The following is a 23,042-nucleotide window of genomic DNA, read 5'->3' as shown; positions in this document are numbered from 1 at the left end:
ATCATTTCTGTTTTAGTCTGTGGGCTGTACCTTGTCAGTGATCGGAAAGGCCCCTTGAGAAACACAATGTTAGCGTAAGCTAGTGCCATATTTTTTTTCCAAAAGATGGATACATTTTCTTGAGTTCTAGAAAGTATGCTTGGAACTTTTTGACATAGCCATGCATATTTAACTCAGAATTATTTTCAGGATAGCAAACTACAGACTAGGATTGATCTGACATGAGAGAAAACCAGAGAAGGAGGAAGCAGGGATGACATAGGTTTTACCGGTGCGGCCCACACCCACCTCTCATCTGTGCAGCCAGGATATCGTGCTCTGCCGAGGGCTTGTGAATATTCTCAACATTCTCTGTGGATAAATCAAGGGCAAATAGCCCAGGGCCAACCCGTGAACGTAGATGGGGATCCAAAAGGGTGAGTGGGGGCCGGGTAGGGCTGCTGAGCTCATAGCGCAGGAGAAGGGAAGGGATGAGAGCAGGAGCTCCGCTCAGACACACAGCTTCATTCAGAAATTCCTCACGCGGCCCAGAGGCCAGCGTGCTATCGTATGTGTGTGGATTTGTGTTATCTGTACTTTCAGGTATATTTTGAGGTTCTGCTTTATCAGTTCCCTAAGTCAGCTTCAGTCTCCTGAAAACTGACAAGTTATTAAAGTTTCTGCCTTTTTGCCTGGGAGCGGAGCCTGTGCAGAGTTAGACTGATATTTTCTTAAAAGTCAAGGGAATGTGCTAAATTTTAAACCATTTGGGTTATTTATTTCTCAATTTTAAATGCTCTTTTGTAAAATTTATTTATTTAAACTTTTTTTTTAAAAAAATATATTTATTTATTTTGTTTATTTTTGGCTGCATCGGGTCTTCGTTGCTCCGCAGGCTTTTCTCTAGTTGCGGCGAGCGGGGGCTGCTCTTCGTTGTGGTGTGCAGGCTTCTCATTGCGATGGCTTCTCTTGTAGAGCACGGGCTCTAGGCGCGTGGGCTTCCGTAGTTGTGGCATTCGGGCTCCGTAGTTGTGGCGCGTGGGCTTCCGTAGTTGTGCCATTTGGGCTCCATAGTTGTGGCGCGTGGGCTTCCGTAGTTGTGCCATTCGGGCTCCATAGTTGTGGCGCGTGGGCTTAGTTGCCCCGTGGCATGTGGGATCTTCCCAGACCAGGGCTCGAACCCGTGTCCCCTGCATTGGCAGGCGGATTCTTAACCACTGCACCATCAGGGAAGTCCTTTAATTTATTCTTAATATCAATATTTATTTACTTACTTATGTGGCCGGGTCTTAGTTTGCAGAACACAGGCTCTTTTAGTTGCGGCACGCAGAATCTTTTTAGTTGCAGCAGGCAAACTCTTAGCTGCGGCATGTGGCATCTAGTTCCCTGACCAAGGATCGAACCCGGGCCCCCTGCGTTGGGAGTGTGGAGTCTTAGCCACTCGACCCCAGGGAAGTCCCTACATGCTCTTGATAGTTAATAAGTTGCAGGCACTTGGAAATATCAATTAAATTTAACAAACTTTGATTGAATGTCTTGTGTGTGCCAGACATAAGTGCTGGGAGAAGGAGATTACAACTTGGGGAAGGAGAAAGCTACAGAAAGAGATCATTTTCAATGTAAGTGACAGGTGCAGTAATCAAGGTACACATGCTGTTATGGGAGGGGTGGGGAAGGGTATTTGGTCCATCCTGGATTTTTTTTTAATATTAATTTAATCAATTAATTAATCTGGTTGCACCAGGTCTTAGTTGCGGTTCACCGGCTCCTTAGTTGCAGCACGTGGGCTCCTTAGTTGTGGCATGTGAACTCAGTTGTGGCATGCATGTGGGATCTAGTTCCCTGACCAGGGATCGAACCCAGGGCCCCTGCATTGGGAGCGCAGAGCGTTATCCACTGTGCCACCAGGGAAGTCCCCATCCTGGCTTGTTTAAGAGAGCAGCATGCCTTAATGGAGACTTCTCTTGGCAGTACCTGCTCCAAATAAGAATCTGGAAGTACGTTAGTTCAGCATTACTAACTGTCAATGAAGTGTACATTAAAGTAATGGAGAGATTTTTTTCTTTAAATTTGCCTTTTTTTGGTTTAGTGTTGTTTTTAATAATTCCCAATACTGTCATATTAAAAGTTGGTAAAAATGTTTCTGTATCTATTGGGAATATATATTGAAACATTTCAACACAGCAAGATGTATTAAGGTCTTTAAAAATGCCCATCACCTTAGACATAGTTGTTCCACTCTTAGAATTTATCTTAAAGAAAAACAACATATGCAGAGATTTATGCCTAACACAGCGTTTATCAAAAATGATGAAGGTCTGCTAGATAAATGTACTAGACTAGCCGCTGGGGATACCACGGTGAGCAAAACACACACAGGCCCTGCACTCAAGGAGCTTATCATTTAATAAAATAGTTCTGTAGATTATTTTTATAGACTAAATAGAGATGTATCCAGGCAGCAATTTCATTAAAAAGACACCTATGCCTGGCTGTGTTCTTGTAAACGTACCTCTCCCTTCCTCACTTTCTTCCCTCACCAGATAATACATGTATGCCCCCAAAAAGGTGAGTGGCAAGTGGAAGTTATGCTAAAACAGCTTTTTTTTTTTTTTTTGGCCACACAGCATAGCTTGTGGGATCTTAGTTTCCCGACCGGGGATCAAACCCGAGCCCTCTGCAGTAAAATCACAGAGTCCTAACCACTGGATCACCAGGGAATTCCCACTAAACGTTTTTTTTCCTTAAATGTTTTTTAAATGGAGGAAGAAATTTCTTTTCCTTTCTTTCTACTCCCGCCAATATTCTCAGTCAAGCACAAGTTGTTGACATTCCTCATCTACCATCTCTGTGATCCAAGCCTGTAATTTCTCGTGTCTTCATTCGCCCTTACTTAGTGGTTTATATATACATAGTATGTCTCCTAACTAGTTTTGTAAAACTCATGTCAAAATTACCTTATGAATATGCTTTTCTTTTTATTATAAATTTTAAAAATTAAGTATTCATTACATATCATCAGTGCCAGAGAAGCAGACCAGAATTGTCATGTTCTCAAAATAGCCTCTTGTGTTATTCATCTGCCCTAAAGTAGTGTTCTGTTTCTTTTTTGTTTTTGAAGGTGGTGACCTGTCTTTTCTAACTTAGAAAATTAAGCTTTATGGTTTGTGGGGAGGATGTTTGGGTAGAAAAACCACCATCTTAACAGTGCGTACGACCGTGAGCTCTGGAGCCACGCTGCTTGTATTCAGGTCATGGCTCCACTCCTCCCAGCCGCGTGGCCTTGGGCCTGTCACTTCATCGCCAAGCCCTTAGGTAGCATCCTGCTTTTGTGACTCAGAGTAATAACAGCAGTACCTCATAAGGCTGTTCTGGCGAATAAATAGGTTAAAGTCTGGGAAGTATTTTGCACAAAGTATGCACTGTATAAATACCCTTATTATGACCATTTGTTATGTGACTAGTCCCATAGATGGCCACACAGCCACTCTTATGTACAATTCTGAAATCCCTTTATAATTAAATTACCTACCACAGATGGAAAAGGCTGTTTGGACAGCAAAAGAGGCAGGAGAAACATTTTAACTGAGAGTGCAGTTCTGGACTAGGAAAAGAGGAAGAAGGGGGTGTGCTGTGTAAAAGGGGAGGGTTTATTCCTTCAGGGAATATTTATTGAGTGTCTCCTTTGCTCCAGACACTGGGAAAGGGCACATTAGTGAATATAGCTAGTAGTGTTCACTAGTAGGGAATAGCTAGTAGTGAATACATGAGAGTATTCTGCCCTCATGAAGCTTACCTAGGTCTCTAGCAGAGTGGAGCTGGGCGAATGTTTTTATGTGGTTTATGTAATATGAAACCAATGTTTCCTGGAAATAGAGCTCCTGTTAAACATCCAGATTTGATTGCAGTCAGTTTCTTAAGGACCGGCTCTCAGAGAGACACCCTCAAAGTCCAGTTGCCGTGTCTGGGAAGGGAATTGCCTGGGGAAGCTCTGGGTGACCCTCAACCCTGCAGTTGCAGGTCTCAGGAAGGAAGAGCTATGAAAATGCCCCATTGTGATGAGCAAGAGTAGATGAGAGTGGTGACTTCAGTCAACTCCCCGAGGAACAGTTTTCTTCCAGCTTATTATTCTCTGGGTTCCCTTCAACTCTCAGATCAAGAGTCAGATCCTTTTAAAACCATGGGTTGGAAGGTATTTTGGCATGGGACCAGCTGCACAGTAAGGAAAGAGCAGGACCTTGAGAGCCGTGACTGCTCGGAGGCATGGCAGAATATCATTAACTGGGGGGGGAGGTGACTCTGGGCCAGTTGAATAAAGACCAGCTTGCTTCTGGAATTTCCTTGGCATATTTTGTTGGTCTGGGTTTGCCTGCAGGTTTCAAGGGTTGCTCTAGGAATGTGTGTTATGAGAGAAAAATGTGAGTGGAGAGATAGCGGAAGTTATTAGGAAGGCAGTTTAAAAGTCCAAGTGGGAAGGAACATGCATTTGGGTGGTAGAAGTAGGGATGGAAGGGAAAAGATAGTGAGAAAGGCACAGAGGGAATGTAATCAGTGTGGAGAGGCAGAGAAGTAAAGGGTCTGGATTCTGGACGGAGATGACTTTGATCCACGCCCTGGTTCTGTCGGTTGCTGTGAGCCAGTGGGCTAGGTATTGAACCTGTGTGCCTCTGTTTCCTCATAATGTAAAGGGACTGGTGTTAGTACCTTCCACAAGGGACACTAGCACAGTGAGTGGCACATAAGATATGCTCCATAAACATTAGCTACTTTACTACTGCTGTTATACTTTATTGTATTAGCACTTAGCAGCGGTTTGGATATGGGAAATGAAGGAGGCTTTGGACCTGAATGAATGGGATAAAGGGATGTGGAGAGGTAAGAAGAGGAATTGATTTGTGAGTGCATTTTTGTATGAGTTGATTTGGATGTGATTAGGATGTCTGCGTTGGAGTGGAAATCAAAGCTGTAGGTTTATGAATTATCCTAAATAGAATTAGTAATTGAAGCAAAGAAAGTGGCCAAGGACGGGATTAAAGAACAGGTAGAGTGGAGGAGGGCTGAACACAGACTTGATTTCTCCTGGTGTCTCCCGCACTTAGTACGGTTGGTTCCCGGTGCAGAACACAAATACTACAGTCGTGATTTGTGCTGAGTGGTGCTGAACACATCCTTTGAGATTTTCACCGAATCTTTTTTTTAAAAACATCTTTTTTGGAGTATAATTGCTTTACAATGGTGTGTTAGTTTCTGCCGTATAACAAAGTGAATCTGCTATACATATACATATATCCCCATATCTCCTCCCTCTTGCATCTCCCTCCCTCCCACCCTCCTTATCCCACCCCTCTAGGTGGTCACAAAGCACCGAGCTGATCTCCCTGTGCTATGTGGCTGCTTCCCACTAGCTATCTGTTTTACATTTGGTAGTGTATATATGTCCATGCCACTCTCTCACTTCGTCCCAGCTTACCCTTCCCCCTCCCTGTGTCCTCAAGCCCATTCTCTACATTCACCAAATCTTTTGATTCTTCCCCTACACTTACCTTCTTGGAGAGCTAATGAAGTATGTGACCTTTTGTGGGAACTGATGGTTTTCTAGGGCTGTGACAACAAATTCCCAGCAATTGGGTGGCTGAAAACAACAGAAATGTATCCTCTCACAGTTTAGGACGACAGGAGTCTGAAATCAAGGCATCCGCAGCGTTGATTCCTTCTAGAGGCTCTGAGAGAGGAACCGTCCCATGCCTCTCTCCTAACCTCTGGGGGTGCCGGCAGTCCTTGGCGTTCCTTGGCTTGTAGATGCATCATTCCAACCTCTGTCTCCATCTTCACCTCACCTTCTTCTCTATGTCCTTTCCTCTTCTTCCCCCATTGCGTGGCTTGTGGGATCTTAGTTCCCCGACCAAGGATCGAACCTGGGCCCTTGGCAGGAAAAGTGTGGAGTCCTAACCACTGGACCACCAGAGAATTCCCCTCTCCTCTTCTTATAGGGACATCAGTCATTGGATTTACCCGACCCCCCAATCTAGGATGATTTCATCTTGAGATCCTTAAATAATTCCAAAATTTCTGTTCTCAAAAAGTTACATTCTGAGGTTCTGGGCAGGCGTGAATTTTGGGGGGGGGGGACACTGTTCAGACCTCTGCAGGAGCTATGTGCACTTTGTTCTGCCACAGAAACGGGGAGTGGGCTGTATCCTTAGCCCTCACACCAGAAGAGCATGTCCTAATGGGATAGCCCTCAAAAGAGTGGGCCTCTTAAGGCTGGTTTTTCAAGGGTTTACTTAACAAACTTGGATCAACTACTTGCAGAGGTATGTGAGTAGGAGTTGATTGCTTAACAGAATCCTTGATTTATTTTTCTTTGGAATTTTTCATCAATCTTGGGTCTTCTGTGTCATGGCTGCTGTTTTCTCTGGCCAAATTCTTCATCTCTCAGGCAAGCTCTCCTGGAGGACGCTGTCCCTGAGTTTGTTCTAGTAAACTGAGTATGCTAAAAGCTAGAGAGAAGACCACCTGCTCTCCAGGGGCCTGTCACCACCACCAGTAGTGGGGACGTCCCCATGTCAGGGAGGACAGGATGCTATGTGACAGGGAGCCTGAACCATGAGACATGAGACCTGGATTCGAATCCCAGTTCAGACGCTATGAGTTAGCTATGAGACCTTGGATAGATCTTTTTGCATCATTAAAGTGAGATGCCCATCCCTGCCCCTTTCTCCAGAGCTTTTAATGAGGATCTGGAATATTGACGTACAAGCTCTCAGCAGCTGGGTATAAAAAGTATGAAAATAGGTGTTATTAAAACAGGATTGAAATGTAATCTTATTTAAAAAGCAGCACTTGCATGCTCTCACATTCATCCTCTTTCAGTACCTATTTCTCTCCCACACGGAATTGAATTAACGTAGAATTTGTTCATTTCCTCCTGAAGGGCAAGGTATTTTTTTTTCCTCTATTCATTTTATCAAGTATGAGCAAATGGTTGACTTCTTGATACTTTCTGGTGGTAGGCACAGGGGTAAGCAGAGGGTGAGAACTTAGAGCCCTAGAAGTAACTACTGTGAAGGCGAGGTGTGGAATGCAGCAGAACACAGAGGGTACTGATTGCTCCCAAGAAGGCCTGCCTCCCCTCCCCTCCACCCCAAGGGAAGTGACATCTAAGTGGAATCCTTTGAAGAATGAATAAGAGGTGAAAGGAAAGCCAGGTGAAAGGAAAGAACACTCCCAGCAGAGGGAAAAAGAGTGTACTAGACCTAGAAGTGGCAAGAGAACCATGTGCGGTCAAGCCAGGACAATGGCTGATGGATCCTAGAGCGGGAGGGAAAACCAGGTGAGAGCCGGGGCTGGAGAGGTGGGCGAAGATGGCGAGCTCATGCGGGGTCTTCTAGGCCATGGTCACATCCTGTCCAGAGAGCAAAGAGAAATCATAGAAAGGTTATTTAAGCAGGAGAGTGACATTACTAAATTGTGTATTCTGTAAGTTGAGCCAGGTGCAGTGTGGCAGCCAGGAGGACCTTTTCGGTAATCCAGTGATGGGAGTTAGGATCAAAGTGATGCTGGGATAGATTCAATAGGACCTTGGTGAAGGATTGAATGTGAGGGAAGGTAGGGTGACTTCCAGGTTACCCTGGCTTGGGCAGCTAAGCAGCATCTTTTACTGAGATCTGGAACCAAGGAAGACAGGCCATTGGAAGGAATGTGCTTCATTTCGGACGTGTGGAGCATGAGATCGCTGTGGAATATTTCCAAAGAGAAATCTCCAAGAGACAAAGTAAATACTGACTTAAACGTCCTTGGACCTTGTGTTCGCAACTATCCTAAGGTTACGTCCATTAAAGATTCTCCTTGTCCCTCATTTATCTCAGTTGTTTCTAAGAGTCATTCATCTTTGTCCGTTTCAGTGTGACCTTAGACTGGAAGCGTCGCCTGTCTGCATCCTTGTTTCCTCATCCAGATGAAAAGGCAGACTAGGTGATCTTCATGAGCTCTTTTGGTTTAAACATTCATCAGACTTTGCGGTTCTTTCTTTTCAAAGGGATTGGAGGTTGGAATTGGGGAAGTTTCTAGTCTTTGTTGGTTAGAATTAAGTTTGGACTCTCCCGGTTGCATACTCTTATGCTAAGAAAAAGGCCTATTCAGATGTATATTGTGAGCCCTCAACAACATCATCCTCAGAGGTGCAAAAGGAGAAAAGGATGTAGCCAGATCTGGCGCCAAGGGAAAGGATTGACCCAGCCTCTCAGGAGGGTCAGATTAGGCGCAGACAAAAGCCCTGGGCTTCTGATCTCTTTCTGCCCACTGGGGCCTGGCTCACTCTGGGTGGTCAAGAGCCTCTTTTGTTAGGGGACCTTAACCCCCTCCCTGACTCCAGTTCATCCCGGTGGGCCTAGGGCAGCAAACTTTCTCTTCTTTTTTCAGCCTTCCCGTCCTATTAAGTCGGAGCAGGCTGAGCAGTGACTCCAGAAGGTGAAGCCCACCTGAGCTCTGCTGGCACCTGCTCCTTCCACCGGGGAGTCGTACAGAGGGCTTGTGCTGTGGAAAACCTGTCTCTAGCTGCTGTAATTTTCTCAAGATCACATTAGCAACAAAAAGCGTACAGATGCAAAAAGCTTATGCAACTCACTACCCTCTTCCATCAAAGGAGAGTGTGTGCCATTTGGGGGAGTCTGCAGCCTCATGGTGAAATGCAGGCGTCCGTGAGGGCTGCTTTCCCACCGGTGTGATCCTGACCCCGGCCGGCTGCCTCTGCTGTGCCTGTGTGCTTCTGTCACTCGTGGGTGGCTCTGAGCCAAGCAAGGGATGTCAGGCTGGGTCTGCTTTGACCCTCCAGTTTCACTCACAAAACAAGTCCGGGATTATCGCTGTCGTTAGCATTTTCTCTCCTGGAGTGTTTCATTCATTTGTTCAACAGATACTATGTAACAGGTACTATCCTGAGCCCTTGGAAAGCAAAATGCCTAACACTTGACTCAAGCAGCTAATAATAGAATAAGAAAGACAAGTCGGAAGATAACAGTGGTTCTCAGACTTCAGCATGCATCGGAATCACCTGGAGGGCAGAATTTCTGGTTTAGTAGGTCTGGGGTGGAGCCGAAAATTTGCATTTCCCCCCCACCCCCCCACCTCGTGCTCCCAGCTGCCGCTGAATTTGCTGGTGCCGGGAGCACCTGTGGAAGCTGCGGTGCTGGTGGGAAGCTATGGCTTGGGAACGCGGGGGAGGGAGTGAATAGCCCCACCTGGGTTGTTTACCTTTCTTCCTGTTATTTTACCTGCTGTATTGCTTGGGTCAGATGTTTGCGAGGCCATTAAAGCTCTCTCAGGTTTTCCCTGGGCCCTCCAGGGGCTCAGGGTACCTTGGCTACTGAAGTTGGTCAAGAGAGCCTATTTCGTTCCCTCCCAGGTGTTCCCTTGTTCCTTCTTTCTTCCCCACCCCGCTCTGGCTACTCACTGCCCACCCACCCGTCCTCTCTCAGCCGGGTTTCCAGGAGCTACAGGAATGAATTCAGATTCCGAGATTTTGAAGAGGAGCTTACTTTAAAAACCGGTCCCTGGGTGAGAGCAGCTGTAGGAGCGGTTTTCAAGCTGTTTTCTCCGGAACCCTGATGTACTTTTTGGGGACTCAACAGGGGTGGAGGTCCTCCAGCCATCCCCACGACCACCAGCAAGTCAACCCAAACCGCTGCACTTTTAGTAAACAAGAGTTTCTGGGAAACACGTTTGAAGAAAGGTTCCATCGCTTTTATTTTTCACTTTGAAGATTCTTGCTCAAAAACACTTGCTCTTGTTTGAGCCTGCCTTTGCTCCTTTTTTTTTTTTTTTGGTGGATATGACAAATACTGCAAGGATTGAGGAATTTTAGATCTAGTTCCTGTGGATATTCCCTCAGTTCCTTTAACAAAGAAAACAGTGGTGTATCTCTAAACAACTTGTGGGATTTTCTGTCAGGGACTGTTCAGTACAACAGGCATTACTGCAGGCTAAATGCCAGGGTCAGAGCTGGCCCAGGGGTGCAGACTTGAGTAAGACGTGGCTCCTGCCCGCAGCACGTGCTGTCAGTAACCCGCTCCCTGCCGTCCTCTCCCAGTTCTCACCAACACAGAGCATTACCGCTGACATATTTTTTGGGTGCATCCTCCTTCTCCGGGCCGTAACTCCAGATTCCATCCTGAGAGGAGATGGAAGAAGGGGTTTATCCCGTGTGCGTTTCCCCTAGTCTCTTTTAGGCCTCTGCTTCACTACCTGACTGTATGCTATTACTCTGCAGCTTTGGGTTTAGAGGATTTGGAAGCAGGCCCCCCATTCAGCTGGGCTAGGTTTTATGCAAATATCAATCAGTGAGTTGTCTCCAAGCATCTGTATAGGCCCAGTGTGAAGTCATGCTTTAGGATAAAATGTGGAAATGTATGGAAATCATAAATTCCATCCGGCTGAGATTGAAACCCAGACTCTAATCTCTTTAGGATCAGATATCTTAAAAGACACACATTTTAAAACCTTTCTAAAGGAAGCCCCAGGGTGCCCTGCAGCCAGCCTCACCTTTAGCCAGTCAGGCTGCAGGCCAAGCACAGCCCCTCTAATGCTGTTGATAGTCTTCTGCCGTCACAGTGGGGCTGGACGAGCGTGGGCTAAGAAATTAGTGTGTGCTAGGTCTTGAGACTCTTGCCATTTTTAAAAAAAAAAAAAGACTCGGTGTCTTAAAATAGCATGGTAGCTGAAATAACAATAACAGCAACAGTAATAGCTTGCCATTCCTGAGAATGGTTGTTTAAAATCTGAGGCATTGGTTCTGGCGGTAGTTGGTTTCTGCGAGCTGGGCTGTTACAAGAGTTGTTGCTCTAAGGGACATCGTGTGGTCTCATCACGACAGGAAACACGGGGGTCTATGAAGCGTTCTCTTAACCCCTCTGTAAGGAATTTCCTTACAGAAACTGCAGACACCTACACACCCTAGAACTGGAAGTAGGTGGTATAGACCTGATCGTTTTAAAGAGGGCTATGATACTGGTATTTCCCTCTCCAGATAATTACTATTAGTCTGCTCTTTGGGCCTAGGCTTCCCCGCCTAGATGGACAGGCCATCTGTGTTCCCATCACCAAGTCTTGAGGTCGTTTCAACTGCCTTGTTGAGAGAGGGAGTCGGGGCGGCCACATATACGACCCCACCTTAGGGCATCCCCAGCTGCCCCCTGACGCGTCCTCATCGGCCAGCTCTGGACCGTCTCTCAGCCCGTTGGAAGCTCTTGCACGCGGGCGGGCGACAGGAGCCGTGCACACACCCTGTCCGCTGGCGCAGGCGCGCGTGGCCTCAGCTGCCTTCCGCTGGTTCTGTAGAGCGGTCCCCACGTCACACTCAGCAAAGCGGTTTTCTGTGTCTAACCCCCTTCCCACGCTGAAAACCCTGCCCGGGGTCAGAACTGGGGGAGATGGGGGAGACCTAGAATGCAGGCCTGCGCTGGCTTTAGATGGTGGGAGGGAGTGAAGAGACTCTCTTGACCCTGGGTCACGTGCACTGTACACTTCTGGGACGTCCTGAATGGCACAGGCACTGATGGCTTTGCCGGGTCACCTTTTCCTGACTTCCTCGCTGGTTCTGGGGAGCGTCCGGGCCTACTTGATGTCAGGCTTTGACAGGTGATAAAAGCGCGTATCGAGATCGCTGCTTCACGGGTTCCAGATTCAGAACTATTGACTGAGGTTATTTTTGCCTTTGCTGAGACGCTCCCTTGTGTGTTTGCTGTTACTTTAATGGGTTGCTTCCTGATCCATTCTGAGGCCTGGCACTTGCCCTTCAACCTGGCAAACTGCGGCTTGACCTGAGTGGAATCGGAGGTCCACGAGGACCATTTAGACCAGTCAGTTGGCAACATGACTCATCTTTTTTCCCCTAGAAAATAAAATCTGTGTAAACAGCAATTGTGAACGTCCTTATTTGGATCTCTGGAGCTTAACTTTAACCAGCATGCCCCAGGCTTTGCACTTCCATTCTCTGAACTTTTAACACCTTAAATGCCCTATAGGCACAGTGTCTGGCCTTGTGCTTCTAAACAGAAAAGGCTTGATGATCCCGATATTTGTCAATGGTAATTATGCTGATTAACAGAAAAGTCCTCCAGTTCTTCTGGTCTGTCGCCGTCCTGCCGGTCAGCCACTGTTCTCCCAAAGGCTCTGCAGTGAGTCTTCACGGGAGATCGCCTACTGGTTCTCTTTCTTCCTCTTTTCCTCAGAGGACCCCGTTTGCTGTTTGGTGCAGGAAGTCCCCACTGTTCGTGGGTTTCCCTGAGCTACAGTTGGAAAGACATCAGAGTGTCCAGGGTGGAGCCCGGGCCTGAGATCTCAGCAGGCCAGACAGGAAGCAGATTTCTTGCTTTTTTTTTTTTTTTTTTGTCCATTTTGTATTTACCGTTCTCCTGCTTATTGGTGTTTGGGGGACCGAAGCCAACAGGTTATTGAAAGAATGAGAGCGACTTGACTTCTGACATTGATTGGGGCTCGGGGCTACACTGGGTGTTTTGTTTCTGATTTGAAGCCAGCTGTTTGGTAACCACTAACTCTTCCCTTATTCTTTTCTTGCAGATGAGCTCACAGTGCCTGCACTTTACCCCAGTAGCCCTGAAGTGTGGGCCCCGTACCCTCTGTACCCAGCGGAGCTAGCGCCTGCTCTACCTCCTGCTTTCACCTACCCCGCCTCACTGCATGCCCAGGTAATTCATACCCATCGGCCACGACTTCACTCCACCAGCAGCCCTTTCAAACCTGGTTCCCCAGGGCACACCATACAACTAACCCCTATCCAGCTAACAGATCCGCCTTCAAGAGATTACTGATCCCCTCTGAATCAAGCTGACACTCCTCCAGGACTTCCGAGGACCGTCTGACAGCAATGATATCACCCACTGCCTGATGTTTGCCCCCAAACAACACCTCTCTCTTCCTTAATGATCTCACCCTCATATCACACACGAGAGCCTGGGCCCAGGTCACCTCCCCAGCCAGCTAGAGGGTGTCACGAGAGCAGAGACGTGTGTGCCTTGCCGTGGGGAAGGGCTGCAGAGGAAGGCGTGCGCTTGTTACAAGAGCTACCTGTCTGCGTGTGCTCCTGTGTACTGAGATCTCTTCTCTCGTGTTCTGGGAGCTCTAGGGACGAAGGAGCAAGCTGGGAGCTTCCAGGAGGAAGGTTATGTGCTATCATTACATATGTTAAAGAAGAGATTAAGGGTTCCTTTTTTCCATTTTTAAGAGACCCTGTAGAAAAGCAGGTACAATATAGTGTCTTAAATGTAATTATCGGTCAAGGTAGAGGTATCTCTTCTGATCAGCTTTCTTTCTTAGTTAAGAATAGCCTGAGCTTTATAAACAAACTCCGCTGTTTCTTCACAAGGATTACTGTTTACATACCAACCTTTCTCTTCCCTTGGAAACGATGTTTCTCTTAGCTTTGCTTTTAGTACAAGTAGTAGTAATCAAGGTTAGGATTCAGCGCGATGATCAATAATAACAAATAAGATAGAAAGAATATAGCTTTCATTTGTCTTACTGCATGTGTAACTCCTCTAAAAGCAGGAAAGCCTGTTTTTAAAAAATTACCAGCCTGAACAGGTGGGGTTTTTGTTTGTTTTGCTTAGTGTTTGTGTACCAGGCTGGATGAAATAAACAGCTTCCCAGAAAACCCTTCTGAATTAAAAGTCTTATGTCGTACACAACTTACTGTGTTGTGCAAGACACCTACAAGGGGCCCCAGCAAGGGTCTCCCAGGCAGGCCATGGGGTCGGGAGTGTTCTTAGCTGGACCTCCTTCCATTCTCTCTCGGCTGAGCTGTCGATGCCTCGTATGTGCACGGACGACCCAGCTTCCCAGGGACCATGCAGGCAAACTACAAAGAGAAGGCCCTGGTGCCTGGGCCTCAGAAGTGATCACTCTTTGTGTCGGAAGAAGGGGGTAGAAAGTAGAACAAGTAGTGAGGAAAAAGGTGGTGGTGGTGAGAGTATTTGGCACAGAAAACAAAGTAACGGGGGTTCTTCCGAGACTGATGACCCAATTTCTGGATTCGCTGTGCTTTCTGCTTTTCCTTCCCTGTTGCTTTTTCCACCTTTGTCCGTGTCAGTGCTTGGTCACCCTTGCAACGGCAGGTAGCAGGGGAGGGCAAAGGGAAAGGGAAAGGAAACGGGCTGACACCTTCTGCTGAGTTATCAGAATGCTCGTAGTGACCTTAGATTATTCTGTAGAGACCGTGGAGCAACTCAAAAAGTCCCCTGTTTGTGGCCCACCCCTGCCATCTGGGGATACGTGATCCACCTCTTCCTCTTCCTGGACTGCCTAGATACAGGTCAATTGACAGCTGAGGCAAATGTTAATAATACCATGAAATGGTGCCAAGTTTGCCTAGTCGTCTAAATATCCATGGCTTTTGGTTAATCAGCACCAAAGCCTTTCACCACTGTCCTGGAAAAGCAGGAATTGACAGTGGCCAAAAAAGACTGCGAATGGTGGCTTTTGGCCGTGATGTCTGGGTAATTTGTCCTTGCTTCATTCATATAACGGATGAAATCAAAAGTCATTCTGGGGATACGGTGGGAGAAGGAGCTAAAAAGTCATAAGAGATCAGAAAGCCCAGGCCATTGTGAGAAAGGATGAGGAGAGACAGTGCCAAGATTCCATGGACTCAACCGTTATGCTTTACTGGGATGTATCGCTCATGGTGGCACCTTCCCCGTGAGCTCTTCCTTGACCTTGAGGCTTTCCCAGCCAGGAATCCACTTGGTACTGCCACGTCAGTCCTAGAGTTGGTGGGACTCTCTTCTGATACCAGTGAGACCCTTGTGCTGTTTGGGGTCATTCCCAGTGCAAGCTTGGGTTCTGTATCCTAAAGACTGATGAACAAATATGGTCATTTAAATGTCTTTGTCCAGTGTGAGAATCTTAGAATGAACTGGGAGAGGCTTGACAGATCAGCTGGTCTGACCCATTTTACAGATGAGGAAACAGACTGGAGAAGAGGAGAGAGTTGTCCAAAGTCGCAAGTGGCTCTGCCATGACCAGAGCCAGGCCACCTGACTCCCAGCTCTTTCCACACCTCAGTGCTGGCTCACCAAAGACTAATCCTTTGATGGAATTTTGGAAAGGCCTTGTTCCAGTGACTCCTTGGATCTTTCTTCTCTAACTAGATGAGAAGCCTGTAAGAAGAGACTTGGAGACAGAGACATGGGGATCAGAACTTAACCTTCACCCAAAGGGCCTGAGAGAATTTTTATTAACTGGAGGTAGAGCAGAGGGGAGACCAAAATGGAGCGTCCTCTTAGTGGCTAATTCCATTTTTGTTTTGGAAATCGTATTATGTCTTTGGAGATCAGCTTTTAAATAATTTTGCTTTTCTTAGTGATGTTGTGCTCTGTTTTGAGACGTGGATTTTTTTTTTCTTCTAGTGTTTCTCTCCTGAGGCAAAGCCCAACACACCTGTCTTTTGTCCACTTCTCCAGCAAATTAGATTTGTCTCTGGGAATGTGTTTGTAACATATCAACCTACTGCAGACCAGCAGAGGGAGCTCCCATGTTGAATTTGCTTGTTAGCTATTTCTTTCCCCTTTTGCAAAAACTATTTCTTGGTAACGTTTGAGATTTCAATAAAAATTTTAATTAGAGAAAAAACGATCTCAAGTAGACTGCAGCGTTTTGTTTTCATGCTGATGCGATTTTGGAGCTAAGATGTTATCTCAGATTTCGGGAGAGCTGGGCCCATGACACTCAGTATACCTTATATGCGAGAAGGACTCAGCATCCCAGGGACACTTGGTCCAGAGCCGAGGCCTCACTGCTGCTCATATCTTCTTGGGCTCCTGAACCCTCAAGACCTGCATGTTGGAAGATTCTCATTCTAGCATCCATGTGTCACATCTGCCAGGAGATCTCGCAACAAGGGTGGAAGTGTTTTCCAGTCTGTCTGATCCAGAAGGAAGGACCCAGGAGAGACAGAAACTGTCATCGAAAAGGAGTTGCATCATATTTCTACTTCTGCCCAGCTTCCATCTGTGGTCGCGTGCCTCCATCTCTAAATTCAAGATGCTTATGTGACATCAAATCCCATTTTTTAAAGAATTATTGGATAACGTAATCGGACTGTAAGCTTCAGGACTGCCTTTTTACTTTTAGGGACGAAAGAACATCTATTTCTAAGAGCCATCTGATTTCTAAGAAGATGGTTAACATTGTAAGAAATGATCATCCTGCTTACTTTCACCGTCATTGGTATTCGAAGTTTATTAAATATATTATGTGAGTCCCTGGGAACAGCAGAAGAAGGTTTCATTCACGGCTTTTAGGAAAGTTACGCCCCGAAGAGAATGTCCAGACAGTTCCTTTCACCTCATATTCACACATCTCAGCTTTTTAAGTCTGGGTTCATTTTTGCTTTTAGTCCTGTTGCTGCTGGGGCTAAGAGAAAGCCAGTAAAATGCACTGTCCTCACGACACTCTAGAAACAGTACTATTTACCCTTGACCAGCATCATACTGTTGGGCCTGAAACTTGTGCAGGTAAGTAGGACTGAGAGAGCGAGTCCTGACTGCCTGTCCCTTCCTCAGAGGCCCCAGTGGCCCCGAGGAACAGCAGACCTTCTCCCAGGGCTGCTGGGCAGCTTGTGACCAGAACGCATCACCGGCACATAAACAAAAGGCTTTAAAATCATACCACGGACTTCCCGGGGCAAGATGTGCCCCTAGGGAGGTCCCTTGTGACACACTGGAAAAAATTTAAAGGCTAAACCTAAAACAAATACCAGAATGAACCATGGGAGAAGACACAGGCAGATAGGGAAGCGAGATCGTGGAGGAGAGAGGGGCCTAGGATCGTGTATGGGTGACCTGGCTGCGGGGCCCCCGGCCAGGCGTTCACTATGCAGCTTCTAAGAACTGCGTTTGTGAACTTCTCTTTAAAGCACATCTCATTAGGCATCTCCTCTGTCCCTGTGCCCCATAGCGAATACTGAGATGAAGAAGAAGAAGGAGGTCCGGACCGGCGTCAGTCTGATTTAAGTCCGGAGCCGGGGAGAGGTAGCGTCTCGAGGGCGCGGGGAGCAGGGCGGCCATGAGTGCGGACTCGGGCGCGCACAGCCCCGGCGGCAGGGCGGCCGTGCTTCCCACCCAGGCGCGTGTGGGCACCCGGCTCGGGAAGGACTTTGATTTCTCAGCTTCTCCCTCCTGTTCAGAAGGCGGTAGCCAGTGCTGCAGGGGTGGGCCCGTGAGCAGAGCCCACGGGAGGCAGCTTGCACCCCTCACCTGCCGGCCAGCCTGTCGGAGGGCGGGGCGGGGTCGGGAGATGCGCGCCCGGCTTGTGCGCCTCCCGCGCGGCATCCACGCTCATCGCGGACGCCCTCATTCTGGAGGCCCGGGGCCTTCCCGAACGGGTATTGTCTGCCTGCAGCCCGGGGCTTGCGACCGGCCCGGGGACCACAGCTTCGAAGGATTGCAGCGCTGTCTTTGAGGCCGTTCAGCTCAAGGCTCTGAATTGTTTTCAGCCTTAAATGAAACTATTAATCCTCTGACATTTACTTTTCTCTCTAAACCTGCAGCTCCGTGAAGGTCAGAGGGTGGGGAGAAACCGCTGCTTGGTGTTCCGTCTCCTGCACGCACCAGCCTTGTCTAGTTCCCTGTTTTTTGTTTGGCTTTCTGGTCACCTAGGAGCATCTGGCTTAACTCCCATAGGAGCCTGAAGGCAGGCGGGGGAGGCGCGGTGCTCCCAGCACCAGCCCCCGGTGAGCACAGGGCCCCCTTTCTTCTCCCAGCCCCTCTCCCCCCACAGGGGGGCCTCTTTCTCTGCCTGCCCCTCGAGGCCTGGCCTCTGCTGGGGCTACCTGCTCAGACACAGGCGCTGCCATTTACACGCTCTGTGACCTTGACTGAACAAGCTCCTTAACCTAAAGTGGGGCTAATCGTCCCTCGTGTTAAAGCATTTAACAGGGTGCCTGGCACACAGTAAGGGCTTAGAAAGCGTTAGCCTTTTAAGGAGCATTTGAATCTTCAAGGAGAAGAAAGCCCAGGACCGGCTACCCACGAAGCTGTGCTAGTTCAAACACTAAGGACATCTAGCCTGTCTTGACACTAATGGGGCCGCAGAGTCCTCATGGCTGCAGCCAAATGGAAGGCCAGAGGCTGGAAAGAGTGAATGAGGAATAGGTGAGCAAGATGGGGCACCGAATGACAGCCGCCGACATCACCGAGTGACGGCGCCTGCCCTGCGTCCAGCAGTGTGGTCTCTGCAGCTTGCAAGCTGTGCCAGCGCTGGGAGAACTTGTCCCCCGGAGGAAGTCCCTACAGCCAGGCCCGGACACGCCTGTCGGAAGAAAACCTGTCCCTGACAGGAAATAGATCAAGAGTGGGAAACAGCTGGATTCCCGGAGAGACCAAACGGTTCGTGTGTGTTGCTTCACTCAGAGCTGTTGTCCCTGAACTCTCCAGCGTCTGGTCACCCGGCCTGTTCGTCCCTGGGCTTTCTAACTCATTTTTTCTACAGTCCTTCTGCTAGGATTCTGCCCAGCCTCATTTCCGGGCGATGGGGTTACATTTTGTGCCTCGGGGGGATATTATTCTCATCATAGTCCTGTGGCTGAACCAACCCCCAGGGGGGCCAACTCCTGGCCAAGCAAATTCTCTGTCCCTTTTTACCCTCTCTGTCCCATCCATCCCTTCCCTCCCCTCCTCTGCTGTCTGGTTTTTTTTTTTTTTTTTTTTTTTTGGCTGTGTTGGGTCTTCGTTTCTGTGCGAGGGCTTTCTCCAGTTGCGGCAAGCGGGGGCCACTCTTCATCGCGGTGCGTGGGCCTCTCACTATCGCGGCCTCTCCCGTTGCGGAGTGCAGGCTCAGTAGTTGTGGCTCATGGGCTTAGTTGCTCCGTGGCATGTGGGATCTTCCCGGACCAAGGCTCGAACCTGTGTCCCCTGCACTGGCAGGCAGATTCTTAACCACTGCGCCACCAGGGAAGCCCGCTGCTGTCTGGTATTTGAAGAACTAAGGATCCTCTTCATAAAGCAGCGACACAAACCTTGACCCCGTCCTCACTGGCCCCTCAGAAGCAGTCCACAACCATTCTTCCAGAGCTGTTGGGTCTAGCTGTTCCTTTGGCCAGAGCTGCTGCTTCGCCACTGAGGCCCAGCCTTCCCCATACTGGGCGGCTTTCCTGACGGTGGGGGGCGGCAGCAGGATTGCCTTCATTTGGTGCGCTGTGTTTTCCAGGTTTCTTAAGCGTGTTCTGTTTGCTCCTCTGTAAAGCTACGCTCCCTAGAGGCTGCGTGTGTGCCCCCCGACCTCATGAGCAGGGAGAGCCCGTCCCCGAGTCTCAGTGAGTCTCCCCTGTAAGTGCTGTTTGTGAGCCTGCCTCCCCTTTGGGATTATTAACTGCTGAGCGGTCCACCCATACAACGGGATGTGCCGAGGGCCTGGCATGTCATCGGGCCCTCGGTGTTTAAAATCCAGCAGGTCGAATTTTAATGACAATTTCCATCCGTTCTGCTAACTTTGGGATTTTAGGCAAGTTTGTGTGTTTGTTTTTGTGTAACCTCCCTGAGCCTCAGTTTCCTCATCTATAAAGTAGGAAGAATGAACACTTGTTCTCTGGGGTTATTTTGAGGGAAAGAGTAAAGCGCTTGGCATAGAGTAGTAATTACTGTTAAAATAGTTCTTTCATTTCTTTTTCTTTTCTTTTCTTTCTTTTTTTTGGGGGTGGGTCAGAACTTCAGGTGTGGCCCAGAGGCTCCTGAGCGCCTTTGTAGCTTAAGAAGCAGTTAGGATGCAGGGACTCAGGACTGGTACCCCGCCAGCAGAAACCTAAGGGTCCAGGCTTTACTCTTTGGTAAAGAAGAGAAGCAGCTGGAGCCGGGCCAGAAGGGCAGCCTGTCGCCGGGGTGTGAGCTGAGGGCAGGCTCAGGTGGGGTCAGCTGGCCGTCCACCCAGGGTGTTTGGCCTCCTTTGGTGGGAATAGTCACCCAGATACCATCTGAAAGCACGTGAATTCTAACTGCTTGGGAAACAAAACCAAGGCTACAAAGAAACTTTGGAAATGTAAAATGTAGCCTCCATAGAAAGAAAGTGAACTCCGTGAAGAAAACCAATTGTGACAGGGGTAAAAAGAAAAATCAGCTCCAAATGGGATCATGTTTTATTCAAGATCTGTGCTGCCAGTGGGCAAGGCCAGAACTCGGTGACAGGATGGCAAAGTGGGACAACCCAGCTTCAAGACTCATCCACTCTGCCACAAAGTGCTTCTCGCTTCACCGAGCTCGGCTCCTGGAGATCTCTAATGGCCCTTGATAGCAAACATAGTTAAAAATTAACAGTCTGACAAAATTAAATATGGATGACAAGCAACCACTGTGGACTTAATCTGACACAGGGTGTTACATGCTTGGGTGCCCTCGACCCGAGTGGCGTCTTGAGTGAATTTCTGGGATGTCTGAGCACATTTCACCTGCCTGTTTGGAAGCAAGAGCCTGGTTTGTGCTTGGGACAGATGGGGAAAGAGTCTAAAAGCCCAAGAGAGAAAATTAACCCTGAAGGCTTATGTTTAATTAAGCCCAGCCTTGATTGGTCTTAGCAGGAGGTACTCACAGGCCTAGGACCTTGCTTTTCAGGTCTAGACCTTGTCGCTGCCTGGGCTCAGACCTCAGCACCATCCCACCATTCAGACTGGGAGATCAGGCGGGGTCACTGGGTTGGGCTGGGGCGTGGCCTTCTCCCCAGCTCTCCGGGTGGGTCAGATGGCAAACTTAAACCTTTGAACCTTTGTCTAGGTGATGGCAACTTGTTTAATTGCCCTAGGCAAGGAGTATTAGGTGCTAAACAAGTAGCGTAAAGAATGCTGATTGCATTCGTGTCCTCCTCGGCTGCTAGGAAAGAGTGTGAGGGGGCAGAGGGGACCGATGGGTGTGGACATTCCTTTAGGGGGTGAGCCTCACGGGCCTCATTTCATGAAGGAGAGGAATTCCTCTACTTCTAGACCTCGACAAGGTCTAGACCTTGTTCTTCCAGTTTGGGTGAATGCTTTATTAGAAATGGGGAGGATCGCTGTTTAAAAGAATCCTATAATTAGTCCCATAAAGAGGATCATCTTGTTTGTATTGTAATTATCACTCCAGTCTATTTGGTGAGTTTGGAGTTTCTTAGACCAGAGTGTGCTCTGGCGTGGCAGCCTGCAACGAAGTTTGCCGTGGGCCCTGACATGCTTTATTTGGTCATGCTGCGTAAGAGCGGATCCTTAGAGCTGGAGTCAGTGGGGCAGAGTTGCTTATAATTAAACAGTGTGTGAGTGGCTGGCGGCCAATGGCCCAATGCTGGGAAGGCCCTGGCAGGGTATTCAGGGCTCCTTCTTGGGGACAGTGGTAGAAACCTGCCTAAGAATATCCATGCCTTAAAAAGGAGAGGAAGCTTCGTTCTGACTGTGGTGCTGGGAAGTCTGCATTCAGGTACAGCACCTGCATTAGGAAAGGTAAGACTATCGTCACTGCTCCTGATAGATTAGACATCCAGGGTACCAGCTGGTCTGGTGATCTTCTTCCAGCCCTAATTAGTTTTGTTAAGAGCTGGGAACTTGGATGCTGTGTCAGCGTGCCTCAGCCTCCTGGATCCACCATATGTCACCACTGGAAGGGGCCTTCCAGACCAGCGTTTCTCAACACTGCTATGTAATTCAAACGATTATGTGATCAGATAAACTTGAGAAACCCAGGATTAAATCAGGTCAAACAGGTTTGTTTAAACTTCTCAGTGCTAATGTGTATCTAGAATCTGCTGAGACGGTGCATTTTTCTCTCAGACGTACTTGACTGCAGAGCGTCTCACTTCTTCTGGACACACTTTTGGAAACCTGCTCAAGAACAGTGTCTCTCAAACTGGAGCATATGTATGCGTTATCATCTCCTGGAGGACTTGTTAAATGCAGGTGCTTGGGCCCTACCGCTACAGTTTCTGCATCTCTGACATATGTCCCAGGTGATGCTGGTGGTCAGGGGACCACACTCTGAGAACCACTGGTCTAGACTTATCCCTTTATTCCACAGAGAAGGAAATTGCTAAACCAAGGGGTATCTGTTAATGGTAGTTGCCGCGAGTTGAGCCAGCTGCCTGGTAAGCGCTTCTCATGACTGTTTCTAGAGGCATGTGGGATGATGGGAGTCATCACTAGTCGGGGATAGTACAGTGCAGATGATTACCCTTTCGGTGCTTTACCCTGTGCTGCTCACAAACCACTGTACGAGGGCTAGTGCATCAGGCAGGGCTGCCACCCTGGAGCCCGGTCGGGGTTTCCTGTCCTTGGCAACACTACTGGGGACACGAAGTCTATGTATTTTAATCCTCTGGACCTTAGTTTCCTTATCTACACATGGAAGAGGATGGAAATTATCTGTATGGGTTCCTTCTCCTTTCTCTAGCGCTCCACTTTATCTTTGCTCTGGGTCATTTCTTTTTCTGGGTGCCCTCCTGCTCCTGTCTGTCGCCAGTCTGTCCCCAGTCACAGGAGCTGGTACGAGGCTGAGGTGATGGGAGACTTCAGTGTCACCCTTGCAGGGCCACTGCATTTGAGAGGAGCGTTCCTGAAGCAGTGTCATGGTGGAATCCCAGTGTGGGTCCTGGATAGTGAATCGTGACAGTAATAACTGCCAGCGTTATGAAGCTCTAGTGGAAGGGTCCCAGCGTCTTCTGTGTTGCTTATTCATTTATACGTCACAATTTCTGTGACGTGCTTCGCAGTCTCTGGCACAGAGTAAAGATCAGTGTTAGCCTGGACCGTATGAATGATGTGAGAGGCTCTTGCAGGGATTTCCGAGGCCCCTGGAATTGCATACGAGGTTGTGAGCGTGCGGTTGTGTATGTGTGATTGAGCACACGCGCATTTTTCTGCAGACAGGACCATTGCCTTACAAGGACGGTCAGCTGCGTAGACTTCATCCCTGCTGGATTGTCCCTGGAGCTGGAGTCGGGGAATCATGGGTTTCCCCCGTGTTTGTGACGCATCTAAGTAGCCCCTAGGCAATGGGCAGGAGTGGCCACGAGTGACCTGGGGCCAAAAACCAGAGCAGAAG

General features: G+C 48.3%; 1 protein-coding gene across 3 annotated transcripts in view; it reads left to right on the top strand.

Moving 5' to 3' along the window:
* Window positions 1-23,042, top strand: part of RBPMS (RNA binding protein, mRNA processing factor) — a 187,871-nt gene that overhangs the window by 148,200 nt on the left and 16,629 nt on the right. For 2 of the 3 annotated variants that reach the window (XM_082444697.1, XM_082444695.1), the window contains exon 6: window positions 12,556-12,683. In XM_082444697.1, the coding sequence (XP_082300823.1) occupies window positions 12,556-12,683 (128 nt within the window). Of the gene's footprint in view, window positions 1-12,555; window positions 12,684-15,401; window positions 15,628-23,042 lie in introns of those variants that run through there. The other variant, XM_082444696.1, reaches the window with a different exon arrangement.

This window comes from Balaenoptera physalus, assembly GCF_965194825.1.
Source record: "Balaenoptera physalus genome assembly, chromosome: 21".
In the NCBI taxonomy this organism is placed as follows: Eukaryota; Metazoa; Chordata; class Mammalia; order Artiodactyla; family Balaenopteridae; genus Balaenoptera; species Balaenoptera physalus.
Note: the sequence above shows the minus strand (reverse complement) of the source record. Positions and strands in the feature narration are given on the sequence as shown.